The following is a 15158-nucleotide window of genomic DNA, read 5'->3' as shown; positions in this document are numbered from 1 at the left end:
ATATAGACTTAAGAAGAAGCTTATTAAAGGGCTAGCTATAGATTTATTATATATATAAAAGAAATTCTTAAATAAAATTAATATATATAATAATAAGTACTTATATATTAACTAGTTTAAATAGTTAAAAAGGTAAATAGTAATTATAATTAAGGCCTTTAAGTTATAGCTAGAGACTATACTAGTTATAGCTTAAGACTATAAGTATATAATAGTAAAGGGCAGAGGCAGTAAGCAGGGTTAATAGTAGTTTTATAAAGTTAAAGTTAATATTAATAAAGCTTAAAGCTAAAGGCTTAATATAAATTATCTAGCTATATAACCTTTTAACTCTGCTTTATAAGATTCTATTAGTATATTATTAACTAGTTTATTAACTAGGAAATCTAATAATTATATTATTATAAATAATTAAAATAGTATTATATTAAGTATAAAAATTAAAGGATATATTAATCCTTAAAGAATATAAAGTTATAGTTATTTAACTTTTAAAAGAATAATTAATAAAAAGTATTTTAAAAAAATCTTATATAGCTTATAAAAACCCTTTCTTTATTATTATAAAGAAAGATAAAAACTTTAGACTTATTAACTTAGTTACTTAAATAAATAAAGTAATAATTTATAATAAACTTTCTCTACCTAAGGTTAAAAAGTTCTTATTAAACTTTATAATATATAAGATAATATCCTTTTTTAATTTTTTTTTAAAATATAATTAAATACCCTTAATAAAGATTAACTAAGACCTTATAATATTTAATATACTAATAGGTCTTTTAAGGATATATTCCTTACTATAAGGAGGTATTAATTTAATAGCTTAGTTTATAAAGTATATATATTAAATCTTTTAAAATTTAATATTAAAGGTCTATTAAGCTTTTTTTAATAATATTAATATAAAAAGATTAATTTTAATATATAATAATAAAGAAATTACTTTAAGAATTTAATAATATATCTTAAAATACCTCTATAATATTAATAAAGTATTTATTAATATTAAATTCTCTAGGTATACTATTATCAAGAGAAAATTATAGTTTTACTAGAAAATAATAATTATTATAGGCTATTTCTATAAAATAAATAGTAAGCTCCTAGAGAAGGCTAAGGTAATTAAAATCTTAGAATAAAAATAATATTAAAATATATTTAAGATTAAGTTATTTCTTAGGGTTATTAAATATTATAGATATTAAATCTTTTAATTTATTTAAGTTATAAAATTTCTCTTAATAAAATTAAAAAAAGATATAAAATTTAATTAAAAGAAAGTAAAATAAGTAATAATAAATAGCTTAAAAGAGTTAATTATAAGCCTTCTTATTCTAGTATTTTTAAATATTAATAAAGATTTAAGTAAGGTTATTTTAATAATTAATATTAATAGTAAAGAATAGAGAATAGCCTTAATATAAATTATAAATAATAAAAAGTATTCTATTTAATTTAAATTAAGGCTATAAACTCTAGCTAAAAAGAAATATAATATAATTAAAAAAGAGTATTAAACTGTATTATATACTATTTAAAGACTAAGAGGAATAATCTATAGAATTTACTTTATATTAAAAACTAATACTTAAGTCCTAGTTTATTAATTAAATAATAAGGTTAATAATATTCCTAGTGTTTTTATCTTTAGATAGATTAATTATTTTTTATTATTTAATTTTAAAGTTTATTATATTTTAAGAAAGAAAAATAAAATAGCTAATAGCTTATTAAAAAAGACTATTAAACCTTTTAATAAGGATAATAAGGCTATTAAAATAAATATTAATAATTTTATTAATCTTTATATAAATTTAATTAAAATTAAGCTTAAATAGAGATATCTTAATAAGATATATTTTAAAGAGCTTAAGTAAATAGTAGTTTATTTTAATACCTTAAGAAGACTATAAAGTATAAAGAATAGTCTATATAAGTAGCTATAGAAATAAGTAATATAATTCTTTATCTAAGGATATTAACTATAGAAAAGATTAAAAGATATTTAAAATATACTATTATTAATAAAACTAGACCTTAAGATTTAAAAGTAATTAATTAAATTATTCTATAAAAGCTCTAGTTATAAAAAATATAAAGTAACTATAAATCTTATTAAGTAATAGTATTTCTAAAAAGATATTTAATTAAATATTAATAAAGCCTTAAGAATTTACTTAATATATTAAGTCTATATAAACTAGTAATTAAGAAAAAAAGTCTAATATATTATTCTAAGTATATTATTTTAAAAGATTTACTTTAATATATAGTATATACCTATTAATAGAGATTATAAATACCTATATAAAGTATATTATAATATAATTAAATAGTTAAAAGTAAAACTATTAAAGAAATTAACTATTAAGAAAATAACTTAATAAATTAAAAGCTTAATTTATTAGTTTAATATAATCCTAGTAATAGTAATTAATAAAGAACTTAAGTTTAAAGGTCTTTTTAAAGAAACCCTATAAATATATAAAATAATTAAAATCTTAGCTTCTCTTTATAACCCTAAAGCTAATACTATAATAGAATATAGCTATAATATATTCTATAATATCCTAGAGAAAATAAATTAAAAAATTAATATATTTTAACTTAAGAACCTTAAATAAGCTCTTTTTACTAAATAAACTACTATTAAGAAATCTTATAATTACTCTCTATTCTATTTTATATATAATTAAAAGCCTATATACTTAATAGAAATTAAATATTCTATATAGTATTTAATTAATTAAAATAATATATATTCCTTAGTTAATTAATTTAAAAGAAAGATTAAAATTCTAGCTATAAAATAATTAAATATAAAAGTAATTTAAATTAAAATTATAAAATATTAAAAAAAGATATTAAATTAATAAAATTAAAAGCTTAAATATAAGCTATATTAAGAGAAACTATAAATTAAAGACTTAATATTTAAATAAAATATACTTAAGGTTAATAATATATTAATAAAGTATAAAATAACTTATTAATAAAATAGTCTTTATAGGATTATAAAGTATTATAAAAAGATTACTTTTTATACTCTTTAAAAGCTAAATTAACTTAAGTTATTATAGTAAATATATAAAGACTAGCTAAAACTCTTTATTTAAGATAATTCTAAATAATAAGTTAATAAAAAGGATATTTCTACTTAAGAAATTAATAATATAAACCTAAAGAGACTTACTTAAATATAAATATATTAAATAGCTAGTAATTTACTTAATTAAATAATATATATTATTAATATATTTAATTTAAATATATCTTTAAATAAATTAAAAAATAAAAAAGAGAACTTTAATAAGCTAAATCTTATACTATATTTACTATAAAGACCTTTAATAAGGATAAAGGTATATATATTAATAATAAAGAATAATAAGAAGGTAAAGTTTAAATTAATTAAGTAATTAAGAGTAAAGAGAAATCTATTAAAAAACTTAAATAAAGATAAGTCTTTTTAATATAAAAAGAAAGTAATAAAATTAAAAAGCTAAAAATAATAAAAAGAAAAAAATAAAAAGAATAAAAAAGAATAATAATAATTAATACTATTTTAATTTATCTTAAGTAATTAAAAATAAAAACTAAATAATAATAAGGAATTAAGATTTAAAACTTAAAAATATTTCTAATTAATAGATATAAAAAAACCTAGAATTACTATTAAATCTTAAGATATAAATAATTAGCTTATAAAAAACTAAATAATTAAATAAATAAATATAAAAAATAAACTAGAAAATAATCTTAAATATAAAAAATAAATAATAAAGACTATTTAAATATAAATTAAAATAAAAGTAAAAAGGTATTTAAATAAACTAAAAGACTATTTAAATATAGCCTAAGTAATATTAAATAAAATATAAAATATATTAAATATAGCCTTAAAAGCTATAAATATAGCTTTTAAAATAAAAAAATACCTTTTTAAAAAGTATAAATATAACTTTAAAGGCTATAAATACTATTTTAAAGCTATAGATATAATAATAAAAGTAAATAATATTATACTATAAAGAGCTCTTATAATATTATAATAGTAATTATAATATAGTAAATTATAAGATATAATATTAAAAATTATAATTATAATATTAAAATAGTAATTAAATAGTACTATTTAATTAAAATCTAAGAGAATAAGCTATTTACTTAAGAAGAAATAAAGTATTATTAATAGCTTAAATTTAAATAATTAAAAAGATAAGTATATATATAGCTATAAATTTAAATTAAAATAGGCTAGAAACTATTCTTTTTATCTTTAGTAATAGTATTTTAAATCTTCTTTTAAATATTAATATACTATTTACTATATATTATAGTAAGCTATTAGTTTATAATTTAAAGGTAATTAATAGGGTTAAGTTAATTAATAGTATAATTATTAATTAAAATCTTTACTATTTTTAAGCTTAAGAGAGAGAAATCTAAAGATATAATATTATTATTATTAACTTAATAAATAGAAAAGTATTACTATTTATAATTAAATTTAATACTTTAAGTATAATTTAAATATTACTTATTAAGAAAGAGTTTAATAAAGATATAATAATAAAATAGCTATAGAATATATTTATTATTTTAATTAGTAATAAAAGTATAAATAATAATATAATTATAATATATTTAAGGGTTTTAAATATTAAAAAAACTAATTAAAAGAGCCTTTAAGTATTAAATATTCTAAATAAGCTTATTAATAAACTAGCTATAAGGATAAATAAAGTTAATTAAAATATATATACTTTAAAGCTTTTAGTATTAATATTATTTAATAGCTATTATAAGGATTTAATTACTTTTTATAAGAGATAAAGAATTTAAAAAAAATATAAAAAAAGCTACTTTATTATTAATAATATTATTAAGGCTAATAATAATCTTTATATATAGAGAATAGTTACTATAATTTAAAGTATTTTAAGAATAAATTTAAAAGCTAAATTAATTTAGAATTTAAATAATTAAATTAATAAATAAGTTTATAATATAGTAAAATAATTAAAGATTTATAAGTTTAATATAAAAGAATAGCTTTATATTAAGAAGAATATTCTTATAGCCTTATTAAATATAAGAAATTTCTCTTTTAAAGTCCTTTAAGTTAATTTTATAAATAGTAACTTAAGTAAAGTCTATAAAGTCTTTCTTTAAGTATAATACTAGCTATATATTAATAATAGTTTAGAGACTTATTATAATAAATAGAAAGTAAAAGAAATAAATAAAAAGATATAAAAAAAGAGAATATAATTAATAAAAAAAAAAAAAAAAAGAAAAATATAAAAAAAAAGAAAAAAAAGAAAAAGTATACTAATATAAAGAGACTATATAAATATAATTAAGTTTATAATTTATAAACCTTAAAAGTATTATACCCTTAAGGTATAAAAAGTATATTTTTTACTTTTTTTTTTTATTTTCTTTTTTTTCTTTTAATAAATTATTTACTTTACTTTTTAAAAGAGTTTATTTTTAATTTAAGCTTTTTTAATTTAATTAAATCTTAATAATATAATTAAGACTTATTTTCTTTATTATTATAAAAGTAATAAATTAATATAATTACTTTAATAATATACTTTCCTTAAGGTATTTTTAGCTAAAAAATAATAAAAGAACTTATTCTATTTATATAATTCTTACTATATTCTTAATTACTTTATTTTATATTTTTATAAGTCTTTTTTAAGATCTATACTTAAGATATAAAAAAAAAAAAATTAAATATATTATTAATTAAGAATAATATTTATTTAATTAAACTATTTAATTATTTAATTTTAATAGCTTTTATTTTAAAGTAATACTAATTAAAGATAATATTTATTAAGTATAATATTAATAGCTAAGGTAATATAGTCTTAAATATAATTATACTATTACTTAATAAAGGGAAGATCTTATAGTTTAATTATCTTTACTTATAAATAATATAAGAACTAAAGTACTATATAGCTTAATGCCCTAAGGAATATAATAAAGAATTATTCTTTAATATAAATAAATTAATTATAAATACTAATATCTTATATATTTATAATAATAAATATCTTATAGTTATTTACTTAAGAATAAACTAGATATACTAGGATTTAAATAATTTAATATAATATATTATTATAGAAAGTATAAAAGACTAAGAAGCTATTATTATTAATATATTTCTCTTTAATAGCTTTAAGGAATTTAAAGTAAATATAACCTAGGAATACTATTATTCTATATTATATTATTTACTTATATAAATATATTATAAGTAGATAATAATTAATAATAGCTTATAGTAGCTAATATATATAATTACTTATCTTTATTAAAACTACTAATACTTATAATTATAAGAGATTATAGTAATTATATAATATAGTAAGAGGTTAAATATATAATTAAGTTTAATTATCTATAATATTAATAAAGCTTTTATTTTAACTTTTTAACTTTATATTAAACTCTTAACTATATATATAAATTTCTTTATCTATAGACTTTAACTTAAATAGAGTTTCTTATTTAAGCTACTATAGCTAGAATATATTAAAAAGCTATTACCTAGAATACTTATACTTATTTTTAATAGTTTAAATAAAAACCTTTAATTCTATAAACTATAATATATATTAATTTATTATATTTTAAAAAGTAATTTACTTTTCTATAAAGCTAGTCTTACTTTTAATATAATAATATATTATATTAAGTTACTATATTTCTTATTAAATCTATTATAAGTCTCTTTAAGGGATAAAGAGACTAGAGAGTTATAGAATTTTATAATTAAATATAGTTAATATTATATTATTTTTAATTAATAGTAATTATTCTATAAAGATATATCTTAGCCTCTTTATTATAAGAGTATATAGACCTTAGAATTAAATTAAGGTTATATATAAGGCTTTAATAATCTAGCTATAAGTATACTAGAAATACTATATATATTACCTAGCTATTAAACTATTATCTTTTAATTAAATTATAAAGTAATATATAATTAATATTATAACTATAATCTAGGTTAATTTAATATATTATATATTAAAGTAGGATAATTTATATCTTTTTTCTTAATAATCTTATTAAGTAAAGAAAAAGAAAATATATAATATTATTATAATTTTAATAAAGCTTTTATTCTTTAATATAGAATTAATTTTATTAAATCTTATTAAAAAGTATAGCCTTATAGCCTTATAATATTATTTTATTACTAAAGTTTATTATTCTTAAGTATTTTATTTCTTTATAAAATAATTAGAATCTTAGTTATATATAATATAATTACTTATAATATTAATAACCTACTTATAATTAGCTTAAATAACCTTATTATTATATTATTTAAGCCTTTTTATAATAGCTTAAAATATAAGAATTATAAAGAAAGGCTCTTTAATAATATCTATAGAGTTAAATAAGAGCCTATAGCTTCTAGGATTAATAGGTATAATAGAGAATAAGTATAGTAAAAGTTAATATAATATTAGTAATTCTATATAGCTTTAATATATTATTAAGACTATATTTACTAGACTATATTACTTTAGGATTAAATAATTAATTAATTATATATATTTAATACTTATTCTTATAAATAAAGAGATAAATTTATAGTAATAGTATATATTTAATAAGAATAATTAGCTTAATATAATTTTCCCTTTTTATTTAAAGCCTATAAAGTTCTATTAATATCTTAATTAAAAATATAAAAATATAAAGTACTTTTTATAGTTATAATAAAGAAAATAATATAAAGGTTAATTAATATAACTTAGGAAAATATTAAGTAGATTTATAAATTCTTATTAATACCTATTAATAAGAAAACTAGATTTATATTAAAAGAACCTTATTTCCTTTATAGAGATTAAGTCCTTATACTTATAGTTATAAAGAATAATAAAGATATTATTACTACTTATAATTAAGTAATTATATTTATAAAAATATAAATCTTAAAAAAGCTTAAAGTAAATAATCTATCTTATTTTACTTTTTTACTTAATAATAAGAAAAGTAAAATCTTTAAGAATTAAATAATCTTATATTAAAATATAATTTAAAAAATTAATTTAATAAAGATATTAATTACTTTAAATTATATTTAATTAAAAGAAAAAGGCTTTAATTATATCTTTTTAAAGTAATAAAGCCTTAAATATAATTAAAGAAGTAAAAAAGCTTTTATATTAAACTTAAAAAATAGCCTATTTTAATAATTTAAATTAATTAGAGATATAAATATATTATACCTTATAAGGTCTTTAATAAGGAAATAGCTTATATAGAGGTATATAATAAATAATAAGCTTTTAAAGCTTAAACTATAATTAAAGTAGCTATTTCCTCTAGCTAATATAAAGTAGCTAATTCCTCTTATTACCCCTTAATAAGACCTAGTAATATTAAAATTAAAGAAATTAATTAATTAGCTAGTAAATAAGGCTTTAATAACTTTAAAGTAAAAGCTAAGAAGTATAACTCTAAAGACCTTTCTAATTAAAATATCTTAAATCTATAATATACCTAGGCTTAATAAGCTAAATATTAATATTTAATAAAAAAAAGACTTAAATAATAATTTTATTTTTAATTTTTTTTTTTTCTTTTTTTAAGTTTAATTATTTATTTACTTTACCTTTAAGTTTTATAACCTTAACCTTAAAGAATCTTATATACCTTATTATTATCTTAAAGGATATTAAGCTAATTAATTAAAAGGCTAATAATAAAATTAAAATAAAAAGATTTATAAAAACTAAGTATTCTCTAATTATTATAAATATAATTTAAAGAATCTATATATTTAATTTTAATAATAAGGATAAGATAATTAAGATTATAATATAAAAGCTTAAGAATAAGACTTAATTAATATATTATATTTCTAGAAATTAAAAAATAATAAAGAATAAATTAAAACTTATAAATATATTAATATATATTAATATTTTTATTATTTATATATTAAATAAGCTAATATTATTAATAACTTAAGATTATATTTTAATTAAAATTATTTATCTTTTTATAATTTAAAGTAAATTAATAAGTAAAATTAATTAAATAGCTATTTATAATTAATAAAAGTAAAAAAGATATTTTCTTTAATTAATAATAAAATAATAAAGACTATAGTAATCTTTATAAAGTATATAACTATTAAATTAATTATTAAAGTATTTAATTAAGTAAATTAAAGGAATTATTAAAGTATTTACTTTCTAGAATAGCTTATATCTATAGATTAATTATACTTTAAAGTCTTTATTACCTTTTTAAATAAGGTTTCTTTAGGCATAAAGATATATAGTAAAACCTTATAAAGATCTATATAATAATAATAAAGGTTATCTTAGAAATAAGGCTATAATTAGAAGGCTAGCTCTTTTAGAAATTATATAGAAATTACTATAGAGAATAAAATAAGATAAACTTTAAATAGATCTTAATTTATTATACTTTTTTACTTATTTAAATTAAACCTTAATTAATATATTATATATTATTTAATTAATTATTTAAATATATATCTATTAATATAACTTATATTTCTATTAGAAGCTAATTAATAGTAAATTTAATAACTTAACTAGAGGTTTTTCTATATTACTATCTTAAGTAGTCCCTTTTATTTTATTATACTTATTATTTCCCTTAAAATATTTATTTTAATATTAAGTTTTTATTAAATCTTATTAAATTATATAGCCTTATAGCCTTATTACTCTTTTTATTATTTTTCTTTATTATTTCTATATTAAGTTTATTAAGAAAATTATTTCTCTTTTAAGTTATATTAACTTTTAAAGACTAGCTTAATAGCTATATAATTATAAGCTTAATTTAATAACTATATTAATATAATTATTATTAATAGATTATAAGAATTAAAATATATAATATATTAAATAAATTTAATAATAAATAAATATTTAGTTTTTTATATTTAAAAGGTTTAAAAGTAATTGTTTTTTATTTTTATATTAAAAGAAGAATAAATAGGTTATATAGTAAGTCTATTTAATAATACTTTTATATTTATATAAGATTAAGGTTACTTTAAGAGCCTTATTTTTTATAATAAAGCTATATCTATTAATTTTGTATTAGACTTCGAGGGATACCCATATCAATGATTGAGTGAACCAGATGAGGGCAGCCATGTATTACCTACTAACCTACCTAGGTAGGTACTAAAGGTATGTCCCATAACTGCCGAAAGTGAAGCTACATTAGTACCTAGGTACCTAATCCAACAAGTCTTTCAATCTGTGTTTACCTAGGTAGTACCTAGGTACTTTAGTATGTAATAAAGCTTACTTGCCTTTTTGTTTCCCATGAAAACAATCCGAGGTAAGAAGTAATAACGATGTCTTGCCGTAAACTAGATATCTATCGCATTAGAAAAGAACGCAGAAACAGATTATGACCTATAACTAAATAAGAACAATGCAGCATGAGTAGGATTTTATATTGGTGCTTTATTGTAAACACTGTAGGTAAGTATCTGTACCGTGGTAGAGATAAACGTCCAGATACCGAGAATAAACAAAGCTTAGTGTCACAGTGGTGCCCAGCGTCACTTATGTACATCTTGTTCAATCTTGACTTGGTATGTTATAATCCAACAATCAACAGACTCTCCTTCTAAAGGCATAATGGCCCAGGAGACGAAGGAAGTAACTCGAATAGAGCTACGCAAGACAGATTCACCCATGACTAGCCATACGTACATACTTCTACAAGGGTTTGTTCACCCCTTTGGTAGTTGAGAAGTGTATACGAAGTACAGGGGGACTAGTTAAAGCCTACCTACTAAGCCATTGCGATGCTACCCAACCCATGGACCAGGGCATTAAACACATAGCGCGGTCCGCTAGTTCCTAATACACACTCCGAGATTAAGTTATCAATCAGTAACAAGATCCGTTCTCTGTGCCTAATCAATCAGTCCCTTCCCAAGTCTCACTTTGCCAATATTACTCCATTATACGGATAGCTACTAGCCTTTGCCTAACTACCTAGGTAGTACCTGTTACTGCTGGCTTAACAAGGAAGCCTTGGCCAAAAGAGCATTGGTTCACCACTCCTTTCTCTTGTTCTTTGGTCGTGCCTGAATCAACCCATCTGATAACACTCCCGTTTAATCATCGTCACATTGACACCAGTTTCTTGTGACAGTCGACGCCTACCTAGCTGGGTCATCACTAGAAGGGTATTTAGTTAGTTTCTGTCCTCTCGGCAATCCCTATTTACGGGTCTCATGGTATTAGTTATCGACCGAGGATAACTTGATGCCGACGTCGGCGCCTTCAATTCACGTCAGATCTGGTGTCTATCTACGGCACATGTCGCTGCTCGGAATTGCAGCTCCGAGTCGGGTAAAGTTGACACAATCAAGTGACCAGTGGAGAATTTGCATCGATAACAAACAGCGAGTCAATTTATTTAAGACACTATTTTGAGCCGCCTCTGGAATAGAAAACAAATGCTGTACATGCCAGTGCTTGTGTTAACTTTGTTGCCTAAATGTTAACATGGCAAATCCAACCACGTCCATTCTCTGAATTTGTTGCGCCGAACAATGAATGACAACCAATCTATGAATAACAACGCCGATTAGTTCCACCTCCATCCTAGGAGGGCTATGGTATTGGGAGAGATGACTGACAGCATGCGCCTTGACGCCAATGCCATTCACCATCCAAAACTGAACAAAGCCAAACACGAAAATGCTATCTCAGACCATTCCGCCGCCTCGCCGGGGGCGCTGAGTCTGTTGAAGTTGGTAGATCAGACCCAGTACACCTGCCTCTGGATCTTCAGTATTGGCAGCACTGTTCTCACGAGTCACACCTCTTGCTGGGGAGGTCTCCCATACCGATTCACCCAGCGCACCTCCTGGCTCATACAGTTCATCATCTTCCCCGCTTCGCCTCATGGCACTGGTTTCAGTCTCTTCGATAATCTGGCTCTCCCCCCGATACCCTCGTGGATACCTTGATGCATACAGACTCCGTGCGACCATATTACCCCCCGGAGGTTGATGATGCTGATCTAGTAGCATAGACGCCATTGGAGAAGGTTGTGGCATAGCCCCGATACGTGTGCCGCGTCCACCAGGGACTCGACTTCTGGCACGTCCCGTCTCCGTCCCTGTCCGACCAACATGAGAACCCTGCATATCTGCCGCCAATGTTGGGGAACCGAGTCCTGGGAATGACGGTGGAGGATGAAATGATGGTTTCGGTCCTGGAGGAAGGTGACCAGGAATGCCAGTCTTAGGGTTTGCTGCGTAGTTATCGAGAAAACCGTAGTAAGATGCCGCCATCTTCCCATGCTTTGTGGAGTAATAGTCCTCGCGGACGTCTGGTCGAGGCCCTTGTGGTCCGGTATTACCAGGACCTTTTTGGAAGTCGAACACTGCAAACGAACAGACGTAGCCGAGTCCATCAACATGAATTGTGAATTCCCGGAAGAAATCAACAATCTGGTCACTACATCTGGGGAGTGAGAATAGAAGTAACATGGGCGTCGTGATTATCCCCATCATCTCCTCCAGAAATATGACCACTTTCATCTTGTAGAGTTCCGAAAACTCCTGCTTCACCTCAGTACTATGGAGTTTGTTTTTCCAGTGGTCCGGCACGTAGCGTGTATACTCGATGACATTCCGCAGTGCGTATTCTGGATTGAACACCAGTGTTTCCTCGGATACCATGCCGCGAGTCGTCGCCCAAATAGCAGCAAATACACCGAGATAGAAGATCACAGGCCTGTCTTTGGTGATCTCAAAATTGAGGAAAAGCTCCGAATCGAGAACAGAGCCAATTGCCAGAATGGCAGTGATTGCGCCCGACATGAAAGCTATAGTTCGGGCGACTGCTTCGGTGATTCTTTTTGGAAATTGGTCAATATATCGAGTTGCGAATGGATACGACATGTGCAGCCGCTCGTAGAATATGTGTGGCAACTCGTTAAATTGGCGAAACTTCCATTCTGCCAAGGATGTGTATTTACGCGCCGCAGCTTGTTTGGGGTCCTTTTGATATTCCTGCTACGGGTTAGCTACCGAGAACAACAAAGAGGTTATTGACTGACGTAGTAATATGTGAAGAAGTAGACAATGACAACGTAGGCTAGCACAACTGGAGCAAACAAGAGATTGAGGAAACCTGCGAATAAAAAGCGCTGTCTCAGCTTCTGACTTAGTAGGCGTCTACGATCCGGGCGCAGAAAGTCTTGCTGGACCTGCCCGAGTTCGTTGAAGGCCATGTCGAGGATACAATATTGTAGATACCATTCCATGGTTTTTGAGAACATCTGACGGCCACGAAGGAAAGGCACCGGTAAGGACAGATCCAATATATCCTTGTTGATCATCGCTATGAGGTAGTTCTCCTTGCGCATAAGACGATTGGCAATGTCAAGTGCATCAAGCCGTTCCTTAGATTGGCTACCCATGAATTGTCGCAGTCGCGGGGAGATGTTTGTTGCGGTTTTTGGGTTCTCCTCACGGAGTGCCATGATACGGGCTACAACGTCTTGCCAGGAGATAGTTTGCATGTCTTGTTCTGGTATGTCAAGGAGATAGATGTAAAAATCTCTGATGTGAGTAAGACGGCGTATCTCTACAAAGTACTGAACACACTTCCAGATGAAGAAAAACGTGTAGAGCCAGATCGCAAAGTTCCATAGTCCAGACATTTTGCGAGTGCATTGCGGAACGGTGACTTCATGCAAGGACCTACTATTGGGGACTCTTGAATAGTCAATGCACTGACTGAGAAAAGTGAGTAACACGGCTACAAAAAGGGTTTCACTTTATTACAAATTAGCGCGTAACTCATTTCATTGTTAGAACTTGACAAACTTACAAAAGCCATAGAGCATTGGTACAGAGAATGCACCAGAGGCCTCCGCCCTCGAAATAATCGTAGACATCACGCATGAAGCTGTCCAAATTGGAGGTGTTGACCCATCGCCACATTGCTTTCTCCCTCGGATTGTTCAGCATAGTCCCTCTGGCAAATGGTATTGGCTGCGGTCCTATTGATACATTATATGGGTCGTCCTGATGGAGTTGTTGTTGTGTGGTCACCGCTTCCCATTGGGCCCTTATTCGTGCAGATGACGGACCTGCACTTGTTGGAGTCTGTGAGTTTCTAGGATTGGTTGCTCGTTTGCTAGGAGTTGACATAGGCGGGTCTACATCTTTCGGCTCCATCAGTAGCGACGCGGGCACCTCGTTATCTGCTTCGTCATCTTGTTGCCATCGCGGCGATGTTCTCCCAGGACTTCGGGTGTGGGCTGTTGGTCGGAATGTGGCTTTCCCTTTCCCTTTCGAACCCAGTGCTGCGCTCTCGACTGTCATGCGACTATCGCCGATATCGAGCCCTTCGGTCTGAAAGTCATCAAACCGGTGACCAAGATTGTCCTCATCAAGACCGGGATCGTACTCGGGGTCTTCCCCAGAGCGTAGTTGTTGGTAGAATGACTGCGACCCCCTCGAAGGGGACGTTATCCGGGAGAATATGTTGGAGGCCATCGCATATCGGTTGGCTTGATCAAATATTAATACAGGTGAGCATCTCGGACCACTGCCGGGATTTGATGACGATAAAGAATGTGAAGGCGAGCTTCGTGTTGCAGGAGAATGACGAGGGATGATATGGTTATTAGCCAGATTTCGTATGGGTTCTAGACTCCTGGTTTTCAGTAGAATCAAAACTGGAATCAAACTTGGCCCTGAAAGTTTGGTCAGTTCAAATGATTACTCGGATGGTCACAAGGGGGGTGACCACGATAAGCGTGACTTGGAGCACATGCCTCCCCATCCGGAGTAGCGGACAGACTTGATTCACGCAAATCCTAATACCAGATAAATGAATATATCGGTTAACACACTTACGGTGTATGAATCACAGCCGGAACTGGCTATTTGGCCAAGTGGTTGACGAGAAATCGGCCAAGGCACTTTGTATTCTTGTATTCATATATGCTTTGACTTAATGGTCCAGGCATCACCAGCCGCAGGTATGACGCTACAGAGCGGTGTAAGGTTCTGCCAGACAAATGCTGATAAGACCCCCACGATCCACGATTGGCCATCCACCGCCTACCCTTTC

General features: G+C 25.0%; 1 protein-coding gene across 1 annotated transcript; it reads right to left on the bottom strand.

The window, feature by feature from the left end:
* Positions 1–11770: 11770 nt before the first annotated feature.
* On the bottom strand, positions 11771–14578 carry ATG9 (autophagy protein atg9; the record flags this gene model as incomplete). The annotated part of the gene is made up of 3 exons (XM_044856153.1): positions 11771–13084; positions 13132–13813; positions 13908–14578. The coding sequence occupies 3 exons, from the start codon at positions 14576–14578 to the stop codon at positions 11771–11773; spliced, it is 2667 nt and encodes an 888-aa protein (XP_044703466.1).
* Positions 14579–15158: the final 580 nt, after the last annotated feature.

This window comes from Fusarium poae, chromosome 4 (assembly GCF_019609905.1).
Source record: "Fusarium poae strain DAOMC 252244 chromosome 4, whole genome shotgun sequence".
Taxonomy (NCBI): Eukaryota; Fungi; Ascomycota; class Sordariomycetes; order Hypocreales; family Nectriaceae; genus Fusarium; species Fusarium poae.
Note: the sequence above shows the minus strand (reverse complement) of the source record. Positions and strands in the feature narration are given on the sequence as shown.